The 22,228-nt window shown below is 39.9% G+C and overlaps 1 protein-coding gene across 2 annotated transcripts in view; it reads left to right on the top strand.

Moving 5' to 3' along the window:
• Nucleotides 1-22,228, top strand: part of SRBD1 (S1 RNA binding domain 1) — a 229,492-nt gene that overhangs the window by 191,104 nt on the left and 16,160 nt on the right. For both annotated transcript variants that reach the window (XM_065589554.1, XM_005296117.5), the window contains 3 exons: nucleotides 6,707-6,813; nucleotides 8,967-9,143; nucleotides 13,990-14,166. In XM_065589554.1, the coding sequence (XP_065445626.1) occupies nucleotides 6,707-6,813; nucleotides 8,967-9,143; nucleotides 13,990-14,166 (461 nt within the window). The remainder of the gene's footprint in view (nucleotides 1-6,706; nucleotides 6,814-8,966; nucleotides 9,144-13,989; nucleotides 14,167-22,228) is intronic.

Genomic DNA, 22,228 nt, shown 5'->3' with positions numbered 1-22,228 from the left:
CTTAATGCCTGTCAAGCAAATAAGAGTTCATTTTAGGGCGGTTCTTGACTCCAGGCGAGCCAGGGCCTTCCTTCCGGAAGTGCATTTTCAGGCCATGTCGGACCTGATCTCCCATGTGAAGAACCACCCGCTCACCACGGCTCACACCTGCCCGTGGCTGTTGGGCCACATGGCCATGTGTACATACGTCCATCTCCGGCTGGTGTCAGTCTATGTCCTCAACAGGCATGACCTAGACCAGGTAGTCAGGTTGCCAAACCACATCAGGTCCTCCCTGGATGGATGGTTGGATCCTGGATCAGTATTAGAGGGAGTCCCCTTTGCAACCCCATCCCTGTTGCTGACCCTGGTCTCTGATGCTTCGGAGCTGGGGCGCCCACCTGGGCAAGCTCAGCACCCAGGGCTGCTGACTACAGAATGATCTAGCCCTCCATATCAACATCAGGGAGCTCAGAACGGTTCGCTTGGCCTGCCAGGCTTTCTTACCCCCTCTGAAGAGCAAGGTGGTGCAGGTCCTGATGGAAAATACCGCTGCGATGTATCATATCAACAGGCAGGGCGGTGCCAGGTATTCGGCCCAGCTCTCCTCCTTTGAGATTTTTTGTGTTCAGCATGGCATTCATCTGATAGCTGCGTACCTGCCTGGAACCAGGAACGTCTTGGCGGATCACCTCAGCAGGACTTTCTTGTCTCACCACTAGTGGTCGCTCCTCTGTCGGAGTTGCTGGCAAGAAGGAACGGAGAGAGAATAGGGCCAGTGGTGCCTGATAAACCGACGCATGAGCGAGGCAGTCACGGGGGCACCACAGCTGGCCCTACAGATACAGCTGAGGTAAAAATCTCTACAACCGCGCACGGGGGCACACGCACACTGGGAATGGAATGGACATGAGCCACACATCCTGAAGAACAACAGTTACGAAAGGTAGGTAACTGGTTTTTCTACAGAGTGAGCAAGTAGAGTCCATGTCCCTCTGAGACAAATGCATGAGTAATGTGATGACACCATTTTTGTGCATGGAAGGAGCAAATACCAGGATGAATCAATGACCGCTGCAGTTTGTATAAGAACTATAGAAAGATCTGAAAGCACATTTCACTTAGCTGTTTACTGAAATATAATGACTATTATTTATTTGATGCCTTTAAGATGGGTAGTAATAACTAATTTTTAGGGCTGTCGATTAATCGCAGTTAACTCACCTGATAAAAAAATTAATTGCGATTAAAAAAATTAATCGCAATTAATCACAGTTTTAATTGCACTGTTAAACAATAGAATAGCAATTGAAGTTTATTAAATATTTTGGATGTTTTTCTACATTTTCATATATAGTATATTCTGTGTTGTAATTGAAATCAAAGTGCATATTATTTTTATTAAAAATATTTGCACTGTAAAATGATAAACAAAAGAAATAGTATTTTTCAATTCACCTCATACAAGTATTGTAGTGTAGTCTCTTTGTTGTGAAAGTGCAACTTACAAATGTAGATTTTTTTTGTTACATAACTGCACTCAAAAACAAAACAGTGTAAAACTTCAGAGCCTACAAGTCCACTCAGTCCTACTTCTTATTCTGTCAATTGCTAAGACAAACATGTTTGTTTACATTTGCAGGAGATAATGCTGCCCTCTTCTTATTTACAATGTCACCAGAAAGTGAGATCAGCATGGCACTTTTGTAGCCGGCTTTTCAAGGTATTATGTGCCAGATACGTTAAACATTCATATGCCCCTTCATGCTTAGGCCACCATTCCAGAGGACATGCTTCCATGCTGATGACGCTCATTAAAAAAATAATTCATTAATTAAATTTATGACTGAACTCCTTGGAGGAGAATTGTATGTGTCCTGCTCTGTTTTACCCGCATACTGCCATATATTTCATGTTATAGCATCTCGGATGATGACCCAGCACATGTTGTTCATTTTAAGAACACTTTCACTGCAGCAAAGAAGATACCAATCTGTGATTTCTTAAGATAACTACGGCACTCGACCCAATGTTTAAGAATCTGAAGAGCTTTCCAAAATCCGGACGCATGCTTTCAGAAGTCTTAAAAAAGCAATACTCTGATGCGGAAACTACAGAATCCGAACAACTAAAAAAGAAAATTAACCTTCTGTGGGTGGCATCTGACTCAGATAATGAAAATGAACATGCGTCGGTCTGTACTACTTTGGATTGTTATCAGGCAGAACCCATCATCAGCATGGACGCATGTCCCCTTGAATGGTGGTTGACACATGAAGGGATATAAGAATTTTTAGCGCATCTGGCACGTAAATATCTTGCAACGCCGGCTACAACAGTACCATGAGAATGCCTGTTTTCACTTTCAGGTGACACTGTAAACAAGAAGCAGGCAGCATTATCTCCTGCAAATGTAAACAGATTTGTTTGTCTGAGTGATTGGCTGACGAAGAAGTAGGACTGAGTGGACTTTCAGGCTCTAAAATTTTACATTTTTTTTAATGCAGTTTTTTTTTTTACATAATTCCACATTTGTAAGTTCAACTTTCAGTACTTGTATTAGGTGAATTGAAAAATACTATTTCTTTTGTTTTTTATAGTGCAAATACTTGTATTAAAAATAAATATAAAGTGAGCAGTGTACTGTTTGTACTCTGTGTTGTAATTGAAATCAATATATTTGAAAATGTAGAAAGCATCCAAAAATATTTAAATAAATGATATTTTGTTATTAACAGTGCGATTAATTGCGGTTAATTTTTTTAATCGCTTGACAGCCCTACTAATTTTTTTAAAATTAATCACGTTGTTAGAAACATAAATTTACATCTCTTCTATTGCATTCAAAATAAGGCTCACAGTGTGGGTGAGAAGTCTCTCCAATGTAGAGTCAGAGACTGTGTCTCCGGAAGAGTTTGCCGCAATTCACAGCTGGCCGCCTTCCACAAGCCTGATTTTCTCTATGAGTTACGGATGGCCTGTAACTAAGGCTGCGAGTTTGTCACTGATTCTGTGACTTCTGCAGCAGCCGGGGCGGCTGGCTCAGGGGCCACCTGAGCAGTTCTGGCAGCCCCTGGGCCAGCCGCACCGGCTGCTGCTGGGGCAGTCTCGGGCCACTGCTCCTCCCAGCAGCAGTGGGAGTTTGGGTGTGGGAGGGGACTCAGGGTTGGGACACAGGGCTGGTGCAAAGGTTGGACCCCTTTGCACCAGCGGGGATCTTGGGCTGCTCTCCCCAGAGCACCTGCGCCGCCCCTCCCCCCAGAACATCTGCAGTACCTCTGGGCCATCTCCCCCCACAAGGTTTAGTCAGGGGTATATAGTAAAGGAAAAATCGACAAGACCACACGTACAAATATCTTCAATTCAACAGTGCTGCCAGCCATGCTGTATGGCAGTGAAACGTGGGCACTGATGAAGAGAGAAGAACAGCGGCTGTCGGTAGCTGAAAGGGCAATGGAATGAGCTATGTTGGGAATTTCCCTTCTGGATCGTATCCCAAATGAAATAATTAGAGAACGCAGCAGTGTGAAAGATATTGTCATGGAAAGCAGATATAATAAGATACGATGGGCGGGCCAAATAGCATAGCTCACGGACAATAGGTGGACTGCAATCATTACTGACTGGTACCCGCGAGAACAGAAAAGACCACCTGGTTGGCCTCCAAGAAGATGGGAAGAAGACATTGTTAAACGTTTCGGATGAACGTGGAGAAGAAAGGCAAGAATGCGAGAAGAATGGTGGACGTGTTGTGATTGGCGCAGTCTTAACGACAGCTGAAGACCAATCGATCTGGGTGATCCAGGTGATATAGTACAAGTGATGGATAGGTCACGGGCCGTGGATTTTTGTTTACTGCCCGTGACCTGTCCATGACTTTTACTAAAAATACCCGTGACTAAAACGTAGCCTTACCTATAACTAAGGTTTTAGTCCTGCTGTCTCTAGAAAAGGGGCAGCCCTACAATTTGCTTATCTATATCTGTCACATTCACACTCACTCACCATGCATTGGTTCCCTCCCATATATGCTGTAGATATCCATTCTAAGTGGTTCATCTGTAGTATATTGAGATATTAAAGAGGAGCTGGTGCCTGTCTTTTTCTTTTTATTGGTAGTTGTAAAGCTATTTAAGCAGGCATTAAGCTGTACGCAGTTGGAGGACAAAGCTGAGGCATGCTTACAAATAAAATTATTGGGCCTTCTGCAAGAGAAATATGTCCTGACACCTTTAAAGGGGTTTCTTGTTTCTTTCCTCTCTCACATTGCTCACCAACATATTTTAAAATATGAACCTCAGCCACAAGTCAAACATACAACTTGGGTATAAAGGCAATGTGGTATGTTTGATGGTAAGCATTATCGAGGAACTAATAGTGGTTCCATGGTAAAGGTTGCAGTGGGATTTTGCCTTTGACAGCCCTTATTTCTTAAATTCTAATATGAAGCTGAAACACACTGACTTATTTTTTAAAAAGTGAAAAATGCAAAGCACTCTTTGAGAGGCCTATGAATTTTTAGTCATTGGCAATTGTTCCTGGAAAAAGAAATAAATAAAATAAAACACTTCACAGATTTTTTTTCATGTTTGCTCTCACTCACTAAATTTGTTCTCCATTTAACACACAAGTTACAACAGGCACCAAAGTTCCCCTTTAAATCCAGAAGACCATGAGTTCAAGTTTCACCTCTCCTATTGGTGGAGGTAATTCTGTGCACTTTACAATCCTTGCTATTGATCCAGGCTTCAGATATCACCCCCCTGTGTTACTGATGATGTAACTGAGTACTGTATCTGAAATGTCACAGAACACTTCTAGCAGAGCTGGGAATCAAAACTAGGACACTGTGGCCAAATCAAGTTCCATCCACACAGCCATACTGCCTCTCAGAAAGATTAGGCCAAATGTGCGTGGTTACATTCTCTGTTATTTGGGGCTACTCCTGCATATGCTGCTCGACAAATTACTCCTGGGGGGATTCTTTGACATTAATGTTCTGTGCAGAATTTTCCTTTTCCTGCAGAATTGGTGCTACAGAGCTGCTGGCTGCCACTAGAGGCTGCTGGACCCAGCGGAGCCCAGCTCGCAAATACATGACACTGCCAAGAGGGAGTGGGGGGGAGCTGGAGGGTTCTGGGCAGCTGCACTTCCTGACACGCCCTGAAGGAAGGAGGTGGCATGCAGGAAACTCTGTACAAACCCAGGACCCACCATCAGGCTGTTTCTCCCTCTGGATCCCTGGACTCTGCGGGGGAGGGTATGCAAGTGTCTGGGCTCGGGGGGGGGGGGGGGCAGGGACGCTCCATGGCTGGGCTCTGGAGGAGAGAGGGTGCAGGTGTCTATCATATGAGTGTTCCTTTGGTCTGCTTATATCATGTCAGTTTATTAATACATTTGTGGCGATCGGTGTACATGACAATATGATTAGCTCTAATAAGGAGGGCGACATTGGCACAGGGTTTGGTTATGATATTAACTATTGTTTAATGAGTGACAAATATGACTAGATGGCGCCTGATGCTGGTGGCATGTCATATTTAATTATAATTACTTTAAAAGAGCTGAATGGCTTGGAAGATAAAATATAGTACTGGACAAAATATCTAGGATCTTGGCTTGAATCCAAGATGATGTCCTAAATAAATGCATCACAAAACCACTACAGATCAACTCAGATTTATGTGAGTGACTTATAAGAACCCTAGAGCAAAGCCAACATTGTGATTAAATTAGCTCGTACATTTAGAAAGGATTCTCCCTTCAGGTCAGACTTCTAAGCATTGGTGGGCTCATAGAGAAGTTCACATTGTTGTGGATTGAAGTAAAACTTTGGTATCTAGAGTTTCATAACTTTTGATCTTTAACAAGCAAGACTAATTAAAACAAAGAAAAAATATGCAAACAAATGAAAAGCTAGAAGAATTTTCAGTAGTGCTACTGTAGTGAAGGATCTGCTAATCTTCTGAATATAGCCATTTGCAATTTGACGTATTTTATTGATGCAGGGTTGAAATTTAGCCTTCATGTTCTCAGACCTAATGTAATATCTGGTTTACTCTTAAAGGGTAATGAATAATGAGCTGTTCTATAACAACGTGAAGATTAGTTGTCAAAAAAGGAAAATTTAACAGGCATTTACTATATACTTACCCCACTGCAGTGTGCACAGATGTGGTATTCGTGTGTGCAAATATGTCCAATTATTATCCAGAGATATTAATGTGAAAATTTTGTCCTACCTGTCTTTTTAATAACAATTTTTAAATCAGATTTTAGAATAAGGGGTTAACTATCAGACTAAACAAATCTATATTTATAGGTATAGATAATAAAATACAATGTTAATTCTATTTTTTAACTGTTTTATGTGTATGTTTCATTAAATTTTGATTTTAAATAAGACAGGAAAACATTTATCCAGTGCAGTAAAAAAAATGGTCTAATTTGACAAGGAATAGAATATACAGCATATTCTAGGAATTTGACACACAACAGAGTTCTTGCAAAGAGATATTGAGGACCATTAAGAAAAAATCAATGGGCTAAGGTAACTCTACAATAGAAAAAGTGGTATTAAATTTGAGGTCCCTGTATTGTTGTTTCTTATGTTGACAATATACTAGCAAATGTTTTGTTAAATTGCCTTTGTCTGCAGTTCTCATTTATCTCATTTATGCATGTTCCAATATTTCAGTAACCCTATATCTGTATTTTTGTGTCTCAGCATGACGTTTCACAGACTTTGCTCAAAGCAACCCTGGACAGTGTGGTTGAGGAGTGTGTCAGCTTTGTAGGAGTAGATATTAACATCTGCTCAGAAATACTATTAAGGTGGGTTGAATACTTTCCTATTCCAGTAATTACATGGCTCTGGATCACAGAGTCTGTGTTTAGTCTGCCATCCGACTCAAATTCAGCTGGAGCAAATGGCTCTTGTGTTAAACTTCCAATTACATGAAAATGACATATTAAGACAGTATTTCACAGGCGTATTAAGGGTCAGCTTTTTGAAAGAGGGGATGTGGTTCTGCAAGGTAAAACCATTCTTCTGAGGGAGACAAATATTTTCAAAGTAATAACGCATAGCATAAAACAAACACAGCAATCAAAAATAACATGGCATAATAAATACGAATTAATATTGCAAAGGAAGGGATTTCCAAATGTTTGTTCTGTCTGTCAGAAGATGGCTTTACAGATTATAGCAAGTAAAGCTAGTTGAAAAACAGAGCGAAAATTCTGGAAAATTTTCATGAAAAATGCATCCCTTTTTCACTGTGTACATTTTTAAAAAAATTACTAGCTCTATAATGTACTGGAAAATGTTATGTTTTTTTGTGTAAAGTTTTTGTGAAAATGTATCTAATTGTCGGTTGAAAAATCAAAATTCAGAAAATTTCAACCATCTGGTCCAATGGACTGCTAAAAATAAACAGTGGGAGGAGGTCATGCCCATAATCATAGAAAAGTAGGACTGGAACAGGTCATCTAGTCCAGTCCCCTGCCCGGACAGATGTTTGTCTAACCTGTTCTTAAAAACCTGCAATGACAGACACTCCACAGCCTTTCTAGACAATTTATTCCAGTGCTTAACTACCCTTACAGTTAAGAAGCTTTTCCTAATGTCCAACCTAAATCTCCCTTGCTACAACTTAAGCCCATTACTTCTTGTCCTGTCCTCAGTGGTTAAGGAGAACAATTTATCACCCTCCTCTTTATAACAACCTTTTTTGTACTTGAAGATTGTCATCATGTCTCTCCCCCCCCCCCCCCACACACACACACACACACACACACACACTATGCTCTTCTGCTTCTGTGGGCTTGTGTACACAGCACCGCAGTGTGTTCTAAAGAGATGTGAGTTGTAGAGTGCGTTAGCATGTTGCACTCTAACTACCCCATCTAGACCCTGCTGGCATGAACTACAAGGTACTTATTTCATGTTGATGAAGTCCTGTTTGAAACAGGACTACATTAACATGCAGTAGGTACCTTGTAGTTCATGCCAGCAGGGTCTACATGGGGCAGTCAGAGCACAAATGCTCTGTAGTTCACACCCCTTATAGCGCACACTGCGGCACTGAGTCGAAAAGCAGTAAGTGTCCCTGAGACCTAAGTTGTAGAAAACAGTGCATCCCAGACAGGCTGATTACTAGTATTGCTTATTGCTCAGGTATGTGATATGTTAAATGTGTTCATCATCACCTGTTGCATTTACAAGGCATGTTACATCTCTTCAGGCATTAGAAGTTAGATATGTTCATTGAGGCAGACTAAAGATCAATGGAAATTTTGTGAGCTGTGTATTTGAGGTATATACCTTTGTCATCAAGAAGAGCTGTTTTGAGTTAGTGTGCAATAAGCATGTGCATTGGAGAGTCTAACACCCTGGCTTACCATGCACTATCCACTTCTTAACATTTCTAAGAATGACTTGCCAAAATTTCCATTCTTAATTAGTAGTATTTTTACTTTGTGGGTTGTTACGTTTCAAATTCTCCTTATAATTCTGATATTTCAGCAATGCTGAGTTTGTCACTCTGTTCCAACTTTTGTTGCATGAAGGATGAGACTGTTTTGGGGAAATTTTTCTTCTCTTTGCTATTTTGTGTCTTTTGCATCGATTGCAGGTGCTATTTCTTTTGGAACCTCTATCAGTGACACTCCATGAACAATTCTCTGCTTCCATTCACTTAGAACCTGAATGCAGATTTGGGTCTGATCCTGCAGAAATATCCTCCCACACGGAACCTTATACCCAGATAGTCCAGAGTCTTGTTGTGGATCCTTTTGCAGGATCATGTGAAGATGGATCCTTCAGCCTTTGGTCTTGCACTGCTTTTGCAAACTATTTAGTGTATTGATATTTGAGTTATCCGGCCCAGATTTCCTTGAGCAGTTTGTATCCTTGCTGTTAATTTGTATCTGCACTAGTCATTGTTTATTTGTAACTAATATATTTTGAAAACTTTGCTTCTCAGACATATTGCAGGACTGAATGCTAATAGGGCTAAAAATATCATTGAATGGCGAGAAAAGAATGGACCATTTATAAGTCGGGAACAGCTCAAGGAAGTTAAAGGACTAGGTCCAAAATCCTTTCAACAGTGCGCTGGCTTCATCAGGTTTAACCAAGAATATATAAGAACCTTTTGCAGGTAATTACTAAGGTGTGAATTAATCTCAGTAACAGCCATGCATTCACAAGCCCATTCCTTCTCAAAGCAGCAACCAACCAGAGCTGACCGGGTGTCTAATGGGTTTGTTGGCTATAGCTAAGGCTAAGATTTTGTCATGAATATTTTTAGTAAAAGTCACGGACAGGTCACAGGCAATAAAGAAAAATTCACAGAAGCCCGTGACCTGTCCCTGACTTTTACTAAAAATATCCATGATAAAATGGGATGTGGCTGGGCAGCTGCAGGGTGGCTGGGAGCTCTGGGGCTCCGACCACCCATGGGGACTCAGAGCTCCAGGGTTCCCCTGCTCCCCGCGGTGGCAGGGAGCTGCAAGGTCCCCCTGCCCCAGCAGCAGAGAGCTGCGGGAATCCCCCTGCTACCGCAGTGGGGAGCTGCCGGGGACCCCCCTGCCCTGCTCTGGAGGTGGGGAGCTGCGGGGATCCCCCTGCTTCTGCAGCAGTGGGGAGCTGCAGGGGTCAACCTGCCCGCCGGGAGCTTCTGGGGATCCCCCTGCCCCATCACAGCTGGCGGGGAGCTGCAGGGATTCCCCTGCCCCGCTGCGGCTGGCAGGGAGCTGTGAGGTACCTCCATTGTCCATGGCGGTTTGGGGGCCCGCTGCCTCAGGCGGTGGGCGACGTACCACACAGCTCCTTGCTGCTGTGGAGGCAGCAGGGCCCTGCAGCTCCCAGCCGCCGGGGCTGAAGTCACAGATTCCGTGACCTCCGTGACAAAATCATAGCCTTAGCTATAGCCCATTATTGTGAATTAGGGTTCCTGGGTTTTACTCCTGGTTCTGCCACTGACTCATTGGTGACCTTGGGCAAATCTCTTTAGTCTCTCTCTGTGACTCTGTTTCTCCATCTGTAAGATACTGATAACTCACAGGGGTGTTTTTAAGGCATAATTGTTTGTAAACTACATTAATATCCTTGGAAGGCAGGTGCTGTGGAAGTGTGATGGTGGGTGGTAGTCAGTGTGAGAATCCAGGATCTTCAGTCTCAGACATTTTTAATCTTATCATCTGGGCAGGGAAGATTGTTTAGAATGTCCATTCTTTGGGGCAAGTACTGTCATTTTTTAATACTGGCGTGCAGTACCTAGCATGCACGATGGGGCCCCAATCCCATTGGGGCCACTACTGCAGTACCAATTATTAATAATAAAAATGATAACAGAGAAGGTAGACATATGTCAATATTTTGTCAAACAGCACAGTAGTGGAGTGTTAAGAGCATTGTGCATTATATTTTCCTTCCGGAGGCCAGGAGCCTAATCCTGATATCAGATAAACAGATGCCTATCAATGCATATCTTACAAAATCAGGTGCTGCATTGAAAAACCCGAGTCAAAATTAGGCCCTGACTGCATTGCCTCTGCAACATTTCTGGTGGGCCCAACCAACAAAAGATATCCTGTAGCGGGCCAGAAGCCAGTACATTATTTTTGTTCTCTCTGCCACTGGGCCATTAGCATTAGAGCGTTATTTCTGCTAGTTCCCATGTTTTATATTTGGCAAGTTAACAAAAACATAGCAGTTCTCACCTAAAATATTGATCTGAAAAAAGTTTAACAGTCTAAACTTCTTTCTGGGCTTCAAGAGCTTGATTCACTCCACTGATGGAAACCAATGTGTGAGTGGTGGACACTGTGGTGAAAGGCCCAGAGCTGTCCCACACGGCCACAACAGTGGGCAGCGCTGCAGGTCATGGCCTGGGTACAAAGATATGAGATGAGCAATTTATATCCTAGGGAGACTTCACTCTGAGGACTCATTTGATGCCCTAACCATATTTTAAAGCTGCCCTCACTTGGTGGAATTGCCAGGGAAGGGTGGCAGTGACAAAAGCACAGCTCACATGAGGGCAAGTCTCTTTTCCTTTCTTCCTCTCAGCATAGGATGTAGCTGCACCACTCAGGCAGACGGTGTGTCCTGTTAGTTCTCCCTTTACCAGTAGGGGCAATCACACACTACAAATATTTGTGGCTTTGCAGCTTGTTCAATATCTGAATAGTTCTTAAAAATCTGTAGAAATAATTGATCTTACTTCGTTGAGAATGTAGGATATAACTAGTATATTTCATAAATGCATTATAAAATGCCTAGTGACTATTCTGAAGTGGTAATAATTTTAACCATAAGTTTTGTAGTGTTCCAAACATTTTCAAACTAATTTCTTTTGGTCTGGGGTTTCCCTGGTTTCGTCTTAGCTCTGGTTTGAGCAAAATCATTTCAGCTAGTTGAGTGAAAAAATATTTTTAACCATCTGATCTTGCTGCTCATAAATAAATATAAATAAATAAAATAAATTAATGGAGATATCCTATCTCCTAGAACTGGAAGGGACCTTGAAAGGTCATCAAGTCCAGCCCCCTGCCGTCACTAGCAGGACCAAGTACTGATTTTGCCCCAGATCCCTAAGTGGCCCCTTCAAGGATTGAATTCACAACCCTGGATTTAGCAGGCCAATGCTCAAACCACTGAGCTATTCGCCCCCATAACTCATAATCATCTGACACCTAAACACTTCTGACTTGAATTGTTCTGTAGATTTCACTGAGACATAAAAATAAAGCTATAAAGGTATAAAGTTCAAAAATAGATAAATCTGCAAAACTTTTCAATTTCAGACATTTTCAGGCTCCATTAAAGATAGGTGTTAGGACACTCAAGTCCAGTCCATTTTCAAAGGTGGTAGAATTAGTAAAGCCTGCAAGCGGCACAGGAACTTAATAAGTATCAGGGGGTAGCCGGGTTAGTCTGTATCTACAAAAACAACAAGGAGTCTGGTAGCACCTTAAAGACTAACAGATTTATTTGGGCATAAGCTTTCGTGGGTAAAAATCTCGCTTCTTCAGATGCAGAAGTGAGGTTTTTACCCACGAAAGCTTATGCCCAAATAAATCTGTTAGTCTTTAAGGTGCCACCAGACTCCTTGTTGTTTTTGTAGGAACTTAATAAGTTAGTCAAAAATGACTCTGTTAAGGACATCTCTGTTGTAGCTGTTGTGGGTAAAGGCCCTGTAGAGCTGATAAGCTCTGCATGGATGAGAGTTACAGGAATTTTTTAGCATAGGCCTAAGGTCAAGGAACTTACAAGTACTTACATAGTTCTGGATTATTTTCCCCTTTAAAAAAAAACAAAAAGTGGAAAATGAAATAGAAAAATCTCATACCAGTGCAACATTCAAGATTAAATATCAACTATTGAAAAGTCTGGAACAAAAAACAGAACAAAATAAGTTGTCACATAGCACTAACTTAGCCATATTGTATCTATCTAGTATTTTCTATTGCTGTTTTTCTTTTAGAATGACATGAGCACTTTCACTGATCACATCACTAGCAGTGGTACATCATTAATACATTTCACTGTGAAACACCATAATTGATTAATGTGTTAACTAAATATCTGAAATCATCAGAGTATAGAAAAATTCATTTTTGTGTTTACTTGCACTTGTCTATTTAGAAATGTATGAATAACATTATACTAGTAGCGTGTAAGTGCAAATTCTATATACGCATTCTCCCTTCTTTAAAAAAGGTTTAAGAAAGTTTATGCAATATTTGGAGAAGGTTATATTGACTTTATTAAGACAGTGTTAGAGTAGGTCACATGAAAACTACAATTAAGAGACATTGTGCTATAGTTAAACAAGAAATAATAAAATACACAATATGACTTTACGGGTGGGATCCTCATCCATGCTCCATCCTATTTACACCAGGTAATGGGGCCAGAGCAGCATAAAGGGTTTCTAGAAACCCAAGATCTGGCTGAGAAAGAATTTCCTTGCAGAGAAATTGAGACAGACAGCTCTATGCTGTCCTCCGAGGACCCCCTTACAAGCCATAGCATAGGGACCATGCCCGGGGGTGGGAGGATGGGTGATTGGCAGGACTACAGCATGTAGCTCTGCAGACATTCTGGGTAGCACGTCTCCCATATGGCTGTCTAAATTACACCAGGGGAGCTCTGACCCCTGGAGCAGCCTAGGATTGGGAGGGCACAAACATGGCTTAAGGCCACTGTAGGCTCCCCACCCCCATCCCCTGGGCTGCACCCCACGATATCACCCTAGGTGTATTTCTCTGGGAGATAGACTTCTAAACAGTAATATATTACCGTAGTATCTGGCTCTAAAGGATGACAAAAATATCCTGTTCAGTGTATAGTATATGGATGCTCCCACTTCTGCAGTGCGTTCCATCTGCAGATCTAAAAGTTTTACAAATATTAATGATGTAGTCTTCACAGCACCCTGTGAAGTAGGGAAATAGAAACTGTATGTCACATGACTTGTCCAAAGGTACATAGTCTGTGGCAAAGCTAGGGGTCAAGTGTCTTGCGCTTAGCCTCAAGACTTATTTCTAAGTCCTCTACTCTAATTTAACAGTGTGGTTTTGTTTGTTTCATTTGTTGCTGTTTTCTATTGCCTGTAACCATATAATCCCTGCATTGTTCAGCAGTTGGATGCAACAGAGACACTTCCCATAACTTTTTAAGTGGACTTGTGAATGTGCCACTGTGCCATTTTAATGCTTCTTAACAAAGGCTCCTATGTTCACGTTCTGAATAGTTTATATTGAGTATCATATTATGCTTTTACCCTCTCCTTCCCATGAGAAGGAGCCAGAACACAATCTTATTTTGTAATTTTAAAAAAAATGAGCGATTAAGGGCTGAGTCTTTATTGGAATGAACAAATTGCAAAAACTGATCACTGTCTCTGTGTGTGTGTGTGTGTGTGTTTGTGTGTGGGGGGGGGCACTTGGAAGGGTGTTCATATACCAAGAACTATGTCTCTTTTTGAATTTTGACAGCAATCAGCAAACTAAGCTTGCAGCAGAAGGTCATGCACTTATGGCTAAAGCAGATGTTCAAGTCACAAGCAAAAAACAGGGCAAAAAGAAGAGCAAACCAGCAGCAAACGTTGCAGTACGGCCAAATCCTTTGGACCAAACTTGTATCCACCCAGAGTCATATGACATTGCAAAGAGGTAAGCAATGGCAGAGTTTCTGAGCAGTTTATGGAATTAGTCTTTTAAACAGTGAGCAGTGATTTTTCTTACATAATGGAGAAATTTGTTAAACTTTTGGGGACCCAGAATACATATGCGTTAACGTACGTGTGCACTAATCTCACCCTTCCCCAAAAGAGGGAAGTTCTCATGTGAATGAAGGACTGGAATCCATTTTGTTTGTCCTTTTATTTGTTTTCTCATTTTTCAAAAAAGGGCTATTTTCAGACCATTAAATATTGTGTGTTTTTGTAATTTTATTTCAGTGAGAAAAATGTGTTCCAAAGTTTATCTAGAATAACACAGACTGCACTAGTGAACTTAGGGTGCCCTTATACTGTATTTTTGGACATTCCAACTATTAAAATACAAGCGAATTTTCTTCCCACTAGCCCTCTCACTTTTTCTTCCAAGTGTGACTCTCATCACCTTGCCACCAATACTAAGCCCCTTTCCGTCCATTTGCCAGCTCCATTATGCCATACCCCATAACATTCAGGTTCTCTGCTTGATCAAGTGCGGAAGCAAACTTCTGATTGTTCTGTAAATCTGAAAAATTGTGGCTCTGTCCCAGTCCCATCTTGTATATTATGGGAATAAATAAAAAAGGCAGTGTTTGCATTTTCTGTAACCTAATGTTTTGTGCAGTATTATTTCCCTTCCGTTTTTCTCTATACATTTAAATTCTCCTACAATGCCACCAAGTGATGATAGTAGTAGGTGTAAAATTATTTTCAGCAAATCTGTGGGAGTTAAATTGGGTGTTACTGCAGCGGGATAGGATCACTTTATACCCAGCAAACACACTTCAGTGTCTCTGATTGTGCCCAGCCTTGCTTGGCAATCTGTTTATCTCAGTGGAACTTGCAGCACCTTACTAATCATGAGAGCAGAGAGGGGACATCAGCAAAGTGTTTCATGCATCTGTGATTTGTTAGTAATAAATCTGGTTTCAGAGACATTTACACTGTAATCCAGAAGCCCTCATTTCAGGTAAGTGTAACTTGAGTTTAGCAAAGTAAACAAACAGAAAAAGTTTCTAGTTAATACTGAATTTATTATCGATTCTGGTCTCCATACAGTCTTTGCCTGAAGGTAATTGAACCATGGTTTTCTTTATTCTTAAAAGTAATACCATTTAAATGCAGTTCAAATTATGCTAAGATACTAAAGAATCACCAATTGCAAATTAATACAGTGTGTTAATTTGTTGGGTAGTCTAAGCATAAGAGCGATTTCCTTCTAAATAAAAATAAAGATTGTCCATTAAAATAAATGTGTATATGTTTGTGTATGTGTATCCACACGTTTGTGAATGTGTCATTATCATTAGCCTTTAAAATTAAATTCTGATCTTACCAGGTGCTAAGATGTCATATTAAATTCCAGATACTTGGAAGTTTTAGCATGGGACCTTTTGCTGAGAGAGGAAAATGTTTTTTCTTGTAGGTTACAAAAAACAGTAATTCGGAGACTATGTGTGCCTCCCTTGTTAGGGGGCAAAGCAGCTGGTAAATGCTTACTTAAGATGTGATCTTCTCTATCATCACCCTATGGCTGAAATTAGACTCTTCTTTCCTCATGAGAAAACATTATCTCCTCCTATAAACTAAGTAGTGCCTATTTATTTTTGAAATTGAACAGGTACTTTTCGTAAACTATACTGGAATTAATTTAAGTGGCAGTTAGACGTTTTGGGGTTCTTGTGAACTCTTTGATATCACTGTGTCCAGAGGAACAACAAGTTCGTGTTTTCTGTGTTAAGTAGGATGGTTAAATTAAAAAAATAAAAACATTTAAAGTTAGATAATTTTAGACAGACTGTATAAGATCATATTCCATATTTAAAGTAATGTTGTAATACTCTAATAAGTACTTGGCACTTCTATAATATCTTACTAGAAGGTCGCAATCAACGCACACTTTGTTGCTTCCATAGTCCGAGTGCATTGCAGACACTAGGGGTTCCTTGGATTACTTCATTTCCCTCCTGTGCATGACCTTCCCATGCCATTCTATTTCAGGGACACCTTGCAACCCCCACCCCGTCCCCTCCCTCCTGCCATGGGCTCCGTCTATGTCCCCTTCCCCAGTACTAGGGTCCCCCATTCTCCCTCTATGCCAGGGACTCTTTGTGTCCCCCATTTCCCCTTGCCCCCCATACTGCAGTCCCCCATTCTCCCCTTCAGTTTTTCTGATTTTTCACCAAAATCAATAGGATTCTGGCCATTGATGCGTAGAACATTCCCTGAAATTTTGGATTTAATCAGCTGTAATGTCCAAAAGTTATCATGTTACAGAGAAACACTGAGAAATGTCCTTGAGTTGAGTGTTAGACCCCATTTCACTTGGCAAATCAGAACATCTCAAACCATTAAAGAGACATTGTTAGATTTAAACATAAGAATTGTTAAAAGTAATAGTGTACGTTTAAAACTGAAATAATTTTTAAACTCTAATTACCTGTCTGCATTCATGCTGTTTGTTTTGGTTTTATATTTCATTCAGCTTGAAAACTGAACAGAGACTACTTAGTTTCACTTTTTCCTATAGTCAATTTCACTTTCTGGTTCTCGTGTTAATGGTATAATTAAGACCACATCACCTGTTTAAATTTGAGAGGCATATAGAAGGAACACTTCAGGAAACAGAAATACAGCCATTTTTTGTGTGGAATACAACAGTTATATAATCGTATGCAGCACCACCATAGTCCAAAGAAAGATAGAAAATAAAGAATAGTAGATCTTTATTCTTATTTACATGAAGGCCCCTCTATACTATTCTTGCTGTGGAAGGTGGGGTGTAGGAATTTTAGTGTAAATAAGAATCTTAATCACCATATCCAGTTGAAATTCCAGAGGGATTACTTGATTTAGAATTTGGCCAAGGCCCCAGGGTTAGCACATCTTATAAAAAGTGGAGTCTTTAATTGACAGAAGTGGTAAGAACCTTAGTTTGATATCTGATCCATAGGCTAGTGCTTGCTAACATCATATGAGGGTACTGTCTTTGCAGTTATTCAGAGGAAAGACTGCCACCTACTGAATCACCAGCTCCACTTCATGCACCACCTAAAAGTTGCTTGGAGGTCTTTCATCTATGTACTGACCCTGTTTAGCTTTTTGAGTTCTGAAGTGACCACAGTAACGTGGTACGGCTGCCAGCCATGCTATGTTCATATAATTTAGTCTCTGTCTAATACAGTAATTAAAAGGCATTTTCTGGCTGGATAATTTTGCCCATTGAGCTTCTGACTGAGCGTTTTGGCTTCTCAACGTAAATATTTCTGCTGAAATATTTAGACCAATGTTAAAGTTGTAAATATTGTGCCATCTGGTATGCTTACACAGAAGCACACCACTTGATTCTGTTGCTTAGGTGTGGAGAAATGGAGAATCTAACTAAAGTGAGGAACAAGAAAGATAATGAATTAACCAAGTAGGTAACTTAAAGTAAGTGAACAATGAAACCATTCCTTGGATTACTTCCAGTCAGGGAAGGCATTGCATTAGTCTTGACTTTGCTGACTAGTGCATGGTTGTTACATTAGCCATTTATTTCATTTAGTTTCAGTCAATGATAGAAAAACTCCTGGGTAAACTAGATGTGAACAAGCACTCACCCATAACATGAAGGTAAAAATGCAATAATAACGATATCTGTAAATTGTTTGTAACCAGCTTTTAATACCAATTCCCCTTTATTTGAGTTTATCCTAAAGGTTGGCAGTGCCTTTTGCTAATGTGATGTAGCTGGATGCAATAGGCACTTCCTAAAGGTTTCATTCAGATGAACAATATTATTGACTGTAGATAGCTACACTTGAGAGAAAAGTTATAGTTCTGCAGAAAATTGACAAAGGAAATATAATATTAAAATTGACACTCATCATGACCTTAGGATAGAGTGTAAACTGAATTTCCTGCCTTCTGGCAATTTACGTCACAACTTTAATACAGTTTAAATATTATTGTTTATAATTTTTTTTCTTTATCTGTATTTTGAAAGATTATAAAGAGAACAGCACTTTAAAAATAGTTTATAACCTGTGTAATTAAGCAGAATTCATGAAACAGCTTTTCTAGACTCCTCCTGGTTTGTTGGGTAAATGTGGTTTAAGGATAAAATTCTACTAATACTTCAAACTTCAACATTGGTTAAGTATATGGGGCCTGATCCAATGCCCCTTGATGTCAATGGAAATAGTCTCACTGACTGAGTGAGCTCTGGATCACATAGAGGGCATAATTCTTCATTGCTGAATCTATGTTCATGAAAAAGCAACTGAAACATAATGGACTAAATTCTGCTTGTATTACTGATACGAGTAGCCCTGTTGAAGTCAATCAGAGTCATTGCCTGGAACCTAATTTTGTTTTTAAAGATGTTGATCGTTGCAAAAAACTTTGGAACTATAGATCAGAAACATTTTCATGGTTTATTTTTGTATGATAAATTCCTAATGTGCACTAGAGCCATTGAGAACATTGGATGAGGATTAAAATGAGTGGTTTAATTTGTCTATAAAACTGAAATTCATTTCACCGCAACTGTTTTTCCCCAGTAGAAGTGAGTAAGGTTTTTTTTCCCATATGCAGCTAGAGGTCAATCTTGTTGTTCTGTAGAACAACCTGCAAGAGTAACAGGGGTGCTTCTGGCAATTCTGCCATGAAGTAAACAAAACAGCAATGTCACAAGACTTCTCACACTCTGTAAGATAAACATACTTATTCTGAGTATTGCATTATAAAATGGAATCCAACAGTTCTTTTCACTGTACTGGCAAATGGTGGGACACTGTGCCAATTAACTGAATTTCTACCTCCTTCCTGTAGTCACCCTGTTTGGGAAAACGGGGTGTCGTCCCCCTAATGGAATCGGAACTATGCAAACCAGGGAGGAAATTGAAAGAGCACAGAAGCAAATGTTCACTGGTAGAAAGTAGAGATAGGGAAATCCACCTTTCTTCTGCTGCCTCCCCCCCGGAAAGCAAAATTTTCTGTTACCATCTCCCAGGGCATCATCTCCTGCCCTTAGTGCAGGCTCCTTAGGGGGTGAAATTCAGTTACATAAAAGCTGGGATACTGCCCATTAGCTGTTGATTCTACTCCGTAACAGGCATTGGCTGTTGAGTCTACTCTTGTAACAGTCATCCCTAGCCCTTGCCTCAGCAAATGTAAAAGATGTGCCCTAAACATAAATAATCACATCTTAAAATAACACCCAGATGAGGCCCAATTCAGCAAAGCATTTAACTTCAGACACTTCATTTCAATGAGACTTAAGTATGTGCTTAATATTAAGCATATGATTAAGTTTATTGTTGAATCCAAACCTGAATGTTGATAACAAAGAGCATTATAGATACACAAAATATCGTTGAGGCATATATCTTTAGTTTAAGCAATCTTGTAAATACATTTAAAAGAAAACTCTCTCAGCATGTAGCCAACCACATTAAGTAACATCAGCTTATACTAGACACAAGTCTTACAATTGTATAATTTGCAAAAGAAGATTCCCACTTGCATAATGCTAACCACGTCTTTAAACCCCTTTTATAAACAGAGGCACAAGATTCCTAAATTGTCAGTCTCGCTGAAATATAACCTGCATGCCAGATGTTGCAGTTTGTGTACATCATATACATATGCTGGTTGCCGTCTTTAAAAATGAGTATGGTTAAGCTTCTGTAATGGGTACTTTTAGTAAAAGTCAGGGACAGGTTGTGGACAATAAACAGCGACCTATCCCAGACTTTTACTAAAAATACCAAGGGAGGGTACAAACAGAGCACTGCCGGAGCTAGCAGCTGCTCCAGCCCCGCTGCTGCTCTAGCGGTCCTGGGGCTGGCCGCCGGTCAGCTGTTCAGTGGTCCTGGGGCTGGCCGCCGGTCAGTTGTTCCAGTGCCACATCCCCTGCCCCCCTCCCACTACCTCCCCGCTGCTCCGGCAGCCCTGGGACTGACCGCCGATAAGCTGTTCTGGCGGCCCCGGAGTTGACAGTTGCTCAGAAGAAGTCATGGAGGTCCCGGAAATTCGTGGAATCTGTGACTTCAGTGACTGAATCGTATCCTTATCAATGAGTATTTTCCATGGGATACATATATGCTATTTTTTTAAAGTTTACATTTAGTGATTAGAAACCAACTCAGTCCAGTAGATGGATACCCATGATAAGAAATGTTGTCTTTTCCTTCTAAAGTCTCAGATTATAGGCATCTGACAGTTACCTGGTTCTAACTTCTTTAGGACTTCCTAAATGTTTCCTTAATTTTCCTAGCAGTTCTTTTACAATATGTCTTCAGAAACTGGATACCTGGTACATGGTGTATTAATTGTATGGAGGAGGATGTGTCACTGTAAGATGGTGTTCATAAATAAACTTTTCAGAAACTTAAAACACAGTCCCAGCTTTTCAGGGAAATATGCTGCCTAGGACGGGCTTAGGCAGAAATTCCTTTGGTTTAAGATCTAAAAGGCCATTTCTTTATCTTTTCTTTTTTTTATTCAGAATATTTGAACATATTTCGATGGTTGATTAGAATGGATCATAAAGCAAGGCTTTGATAGCGTGAAACCATGAACAAAAAATGTTTTGATAATCTGTATAGCATATTAAATCATCATTAAAATGTTTTCTAATTCTTTTACAGCAATTGTACCGATTTTGAGTTAAGAAGACTTAATGCCATAAATCAATTATATCAGCACCGTTTGTGCTGTTATTAGTAAAGATTACCTAAGTATTTCCATTATGAAACCCCCTATTTTTCAGGGGTTTCTAAATCAGCCGTAAAATTGGTTCTGGTCTGAAACTTGGCAAGCAGAGTTTCCACTTGGGAACACTTTTTTAACCAAATTTAAAAAAACAACAACAAAATCCTCCTTGGTCTTTAAAGCAATAAAATATTTCAGAAAAAGAAAATTAGTGGTTTTAAATGTTGGTGGACTTCTGTACCTCAAAAACATTATTTAAAAATTGATGATTTTGTATGTCATGAATCTGTAATGTGGACTTGTGCCTCTGAATAATTTGGATCAGGGTAGTGGATAATAAATGCTGGCTTATTTTGTTTAAAAATAAACAATTTCATATGATAACTTTTTAATACAATACATTTTTTGTAAAATATTTTTCTCATGCAAAAAGGAATAGCCCGTGCAGAGAACCACCCCTTACAATTTCTTTGTACAATGCGTAGCACATTTTGCATGGTACTGTAATAAATAATAAGGTTTTTCAAATTAAACTAGAAAGCATCTAACATTTTGTGACTTTCCAAATTGTGCAGTGAATGTGCCCTCAGTTGTTTAAGAAGAAAAATAAGTGCTCTTCTTTCCCTCCCCCCCCCCCCCTCCTCCCAGATTTCATTTCGATTCAATTAGTCTCCTATGTTTAGGAACTTAAAAGTGCAGATTATGACGCAGAGTATGCACTTTATGATAAGTGCTGCTAACCTTAAGGTACAGACTTTCAAGCCAATATTTTCCAAAATAGAAGACTAATATTTCCTTATTTAGCCACATAAATAAGTATCTTGATTTTCAAAAGTGCTGAGCATCCAGTGGCTACAATTGGCCCCAATTCAGCAAAGTACTTAAGCACTTGCTGAAGAAGGACCATTCAACATATTGGGAAACGCTGTATTTGATTCTCAGCACTTCTGTAAATCAGGTTGCTCATTTAGGTACCTGAATAATAATACTAGTTATAGAGACCCTCTTTTTGAAAATGTTGGCCTGCAACATATATCATTTAAAATATACATATATATATTTTACATCATACATATACTTTACAAGTCTTATTATTGGGGTATATTTTATCACAGTGATTGTAATTACACTGCAATTGCAATATAATTACTAAAGCTGGTCAAAAAAGGTGATATTTTTCATTGAATTGTCAACATTTGAAAAACTTCATTCAGCTCTATAAATTGGATGAAAAGCAGCTAAAAGTTTTGAAGGAAAAAAATTGGAGTTTTGTTCCAGCTAAAGTAGTTATTGTGATTGTGCTTTTTGAATAATTAATA

The sequence above is a fragment of the Chrysemys picta genome, chromosome 3, assembly GCF_011386835.1.
Source record: "Chrysemys picta bellii isolate R12L10 chromosome 3, ASM1138683v2, whole genome shotgun sequence".
Classification (NCBI taxonomy): Eukaryota; Metazoa; Chordata; order Testudines; family Emydidae; genus Chrysemys; species Chrysemys picta.
The sequence above is the reverse complement of the archived record's forward strand: the minus strand, read 5'-3'. Positions and strand labels throughout refer to the sequence as shown.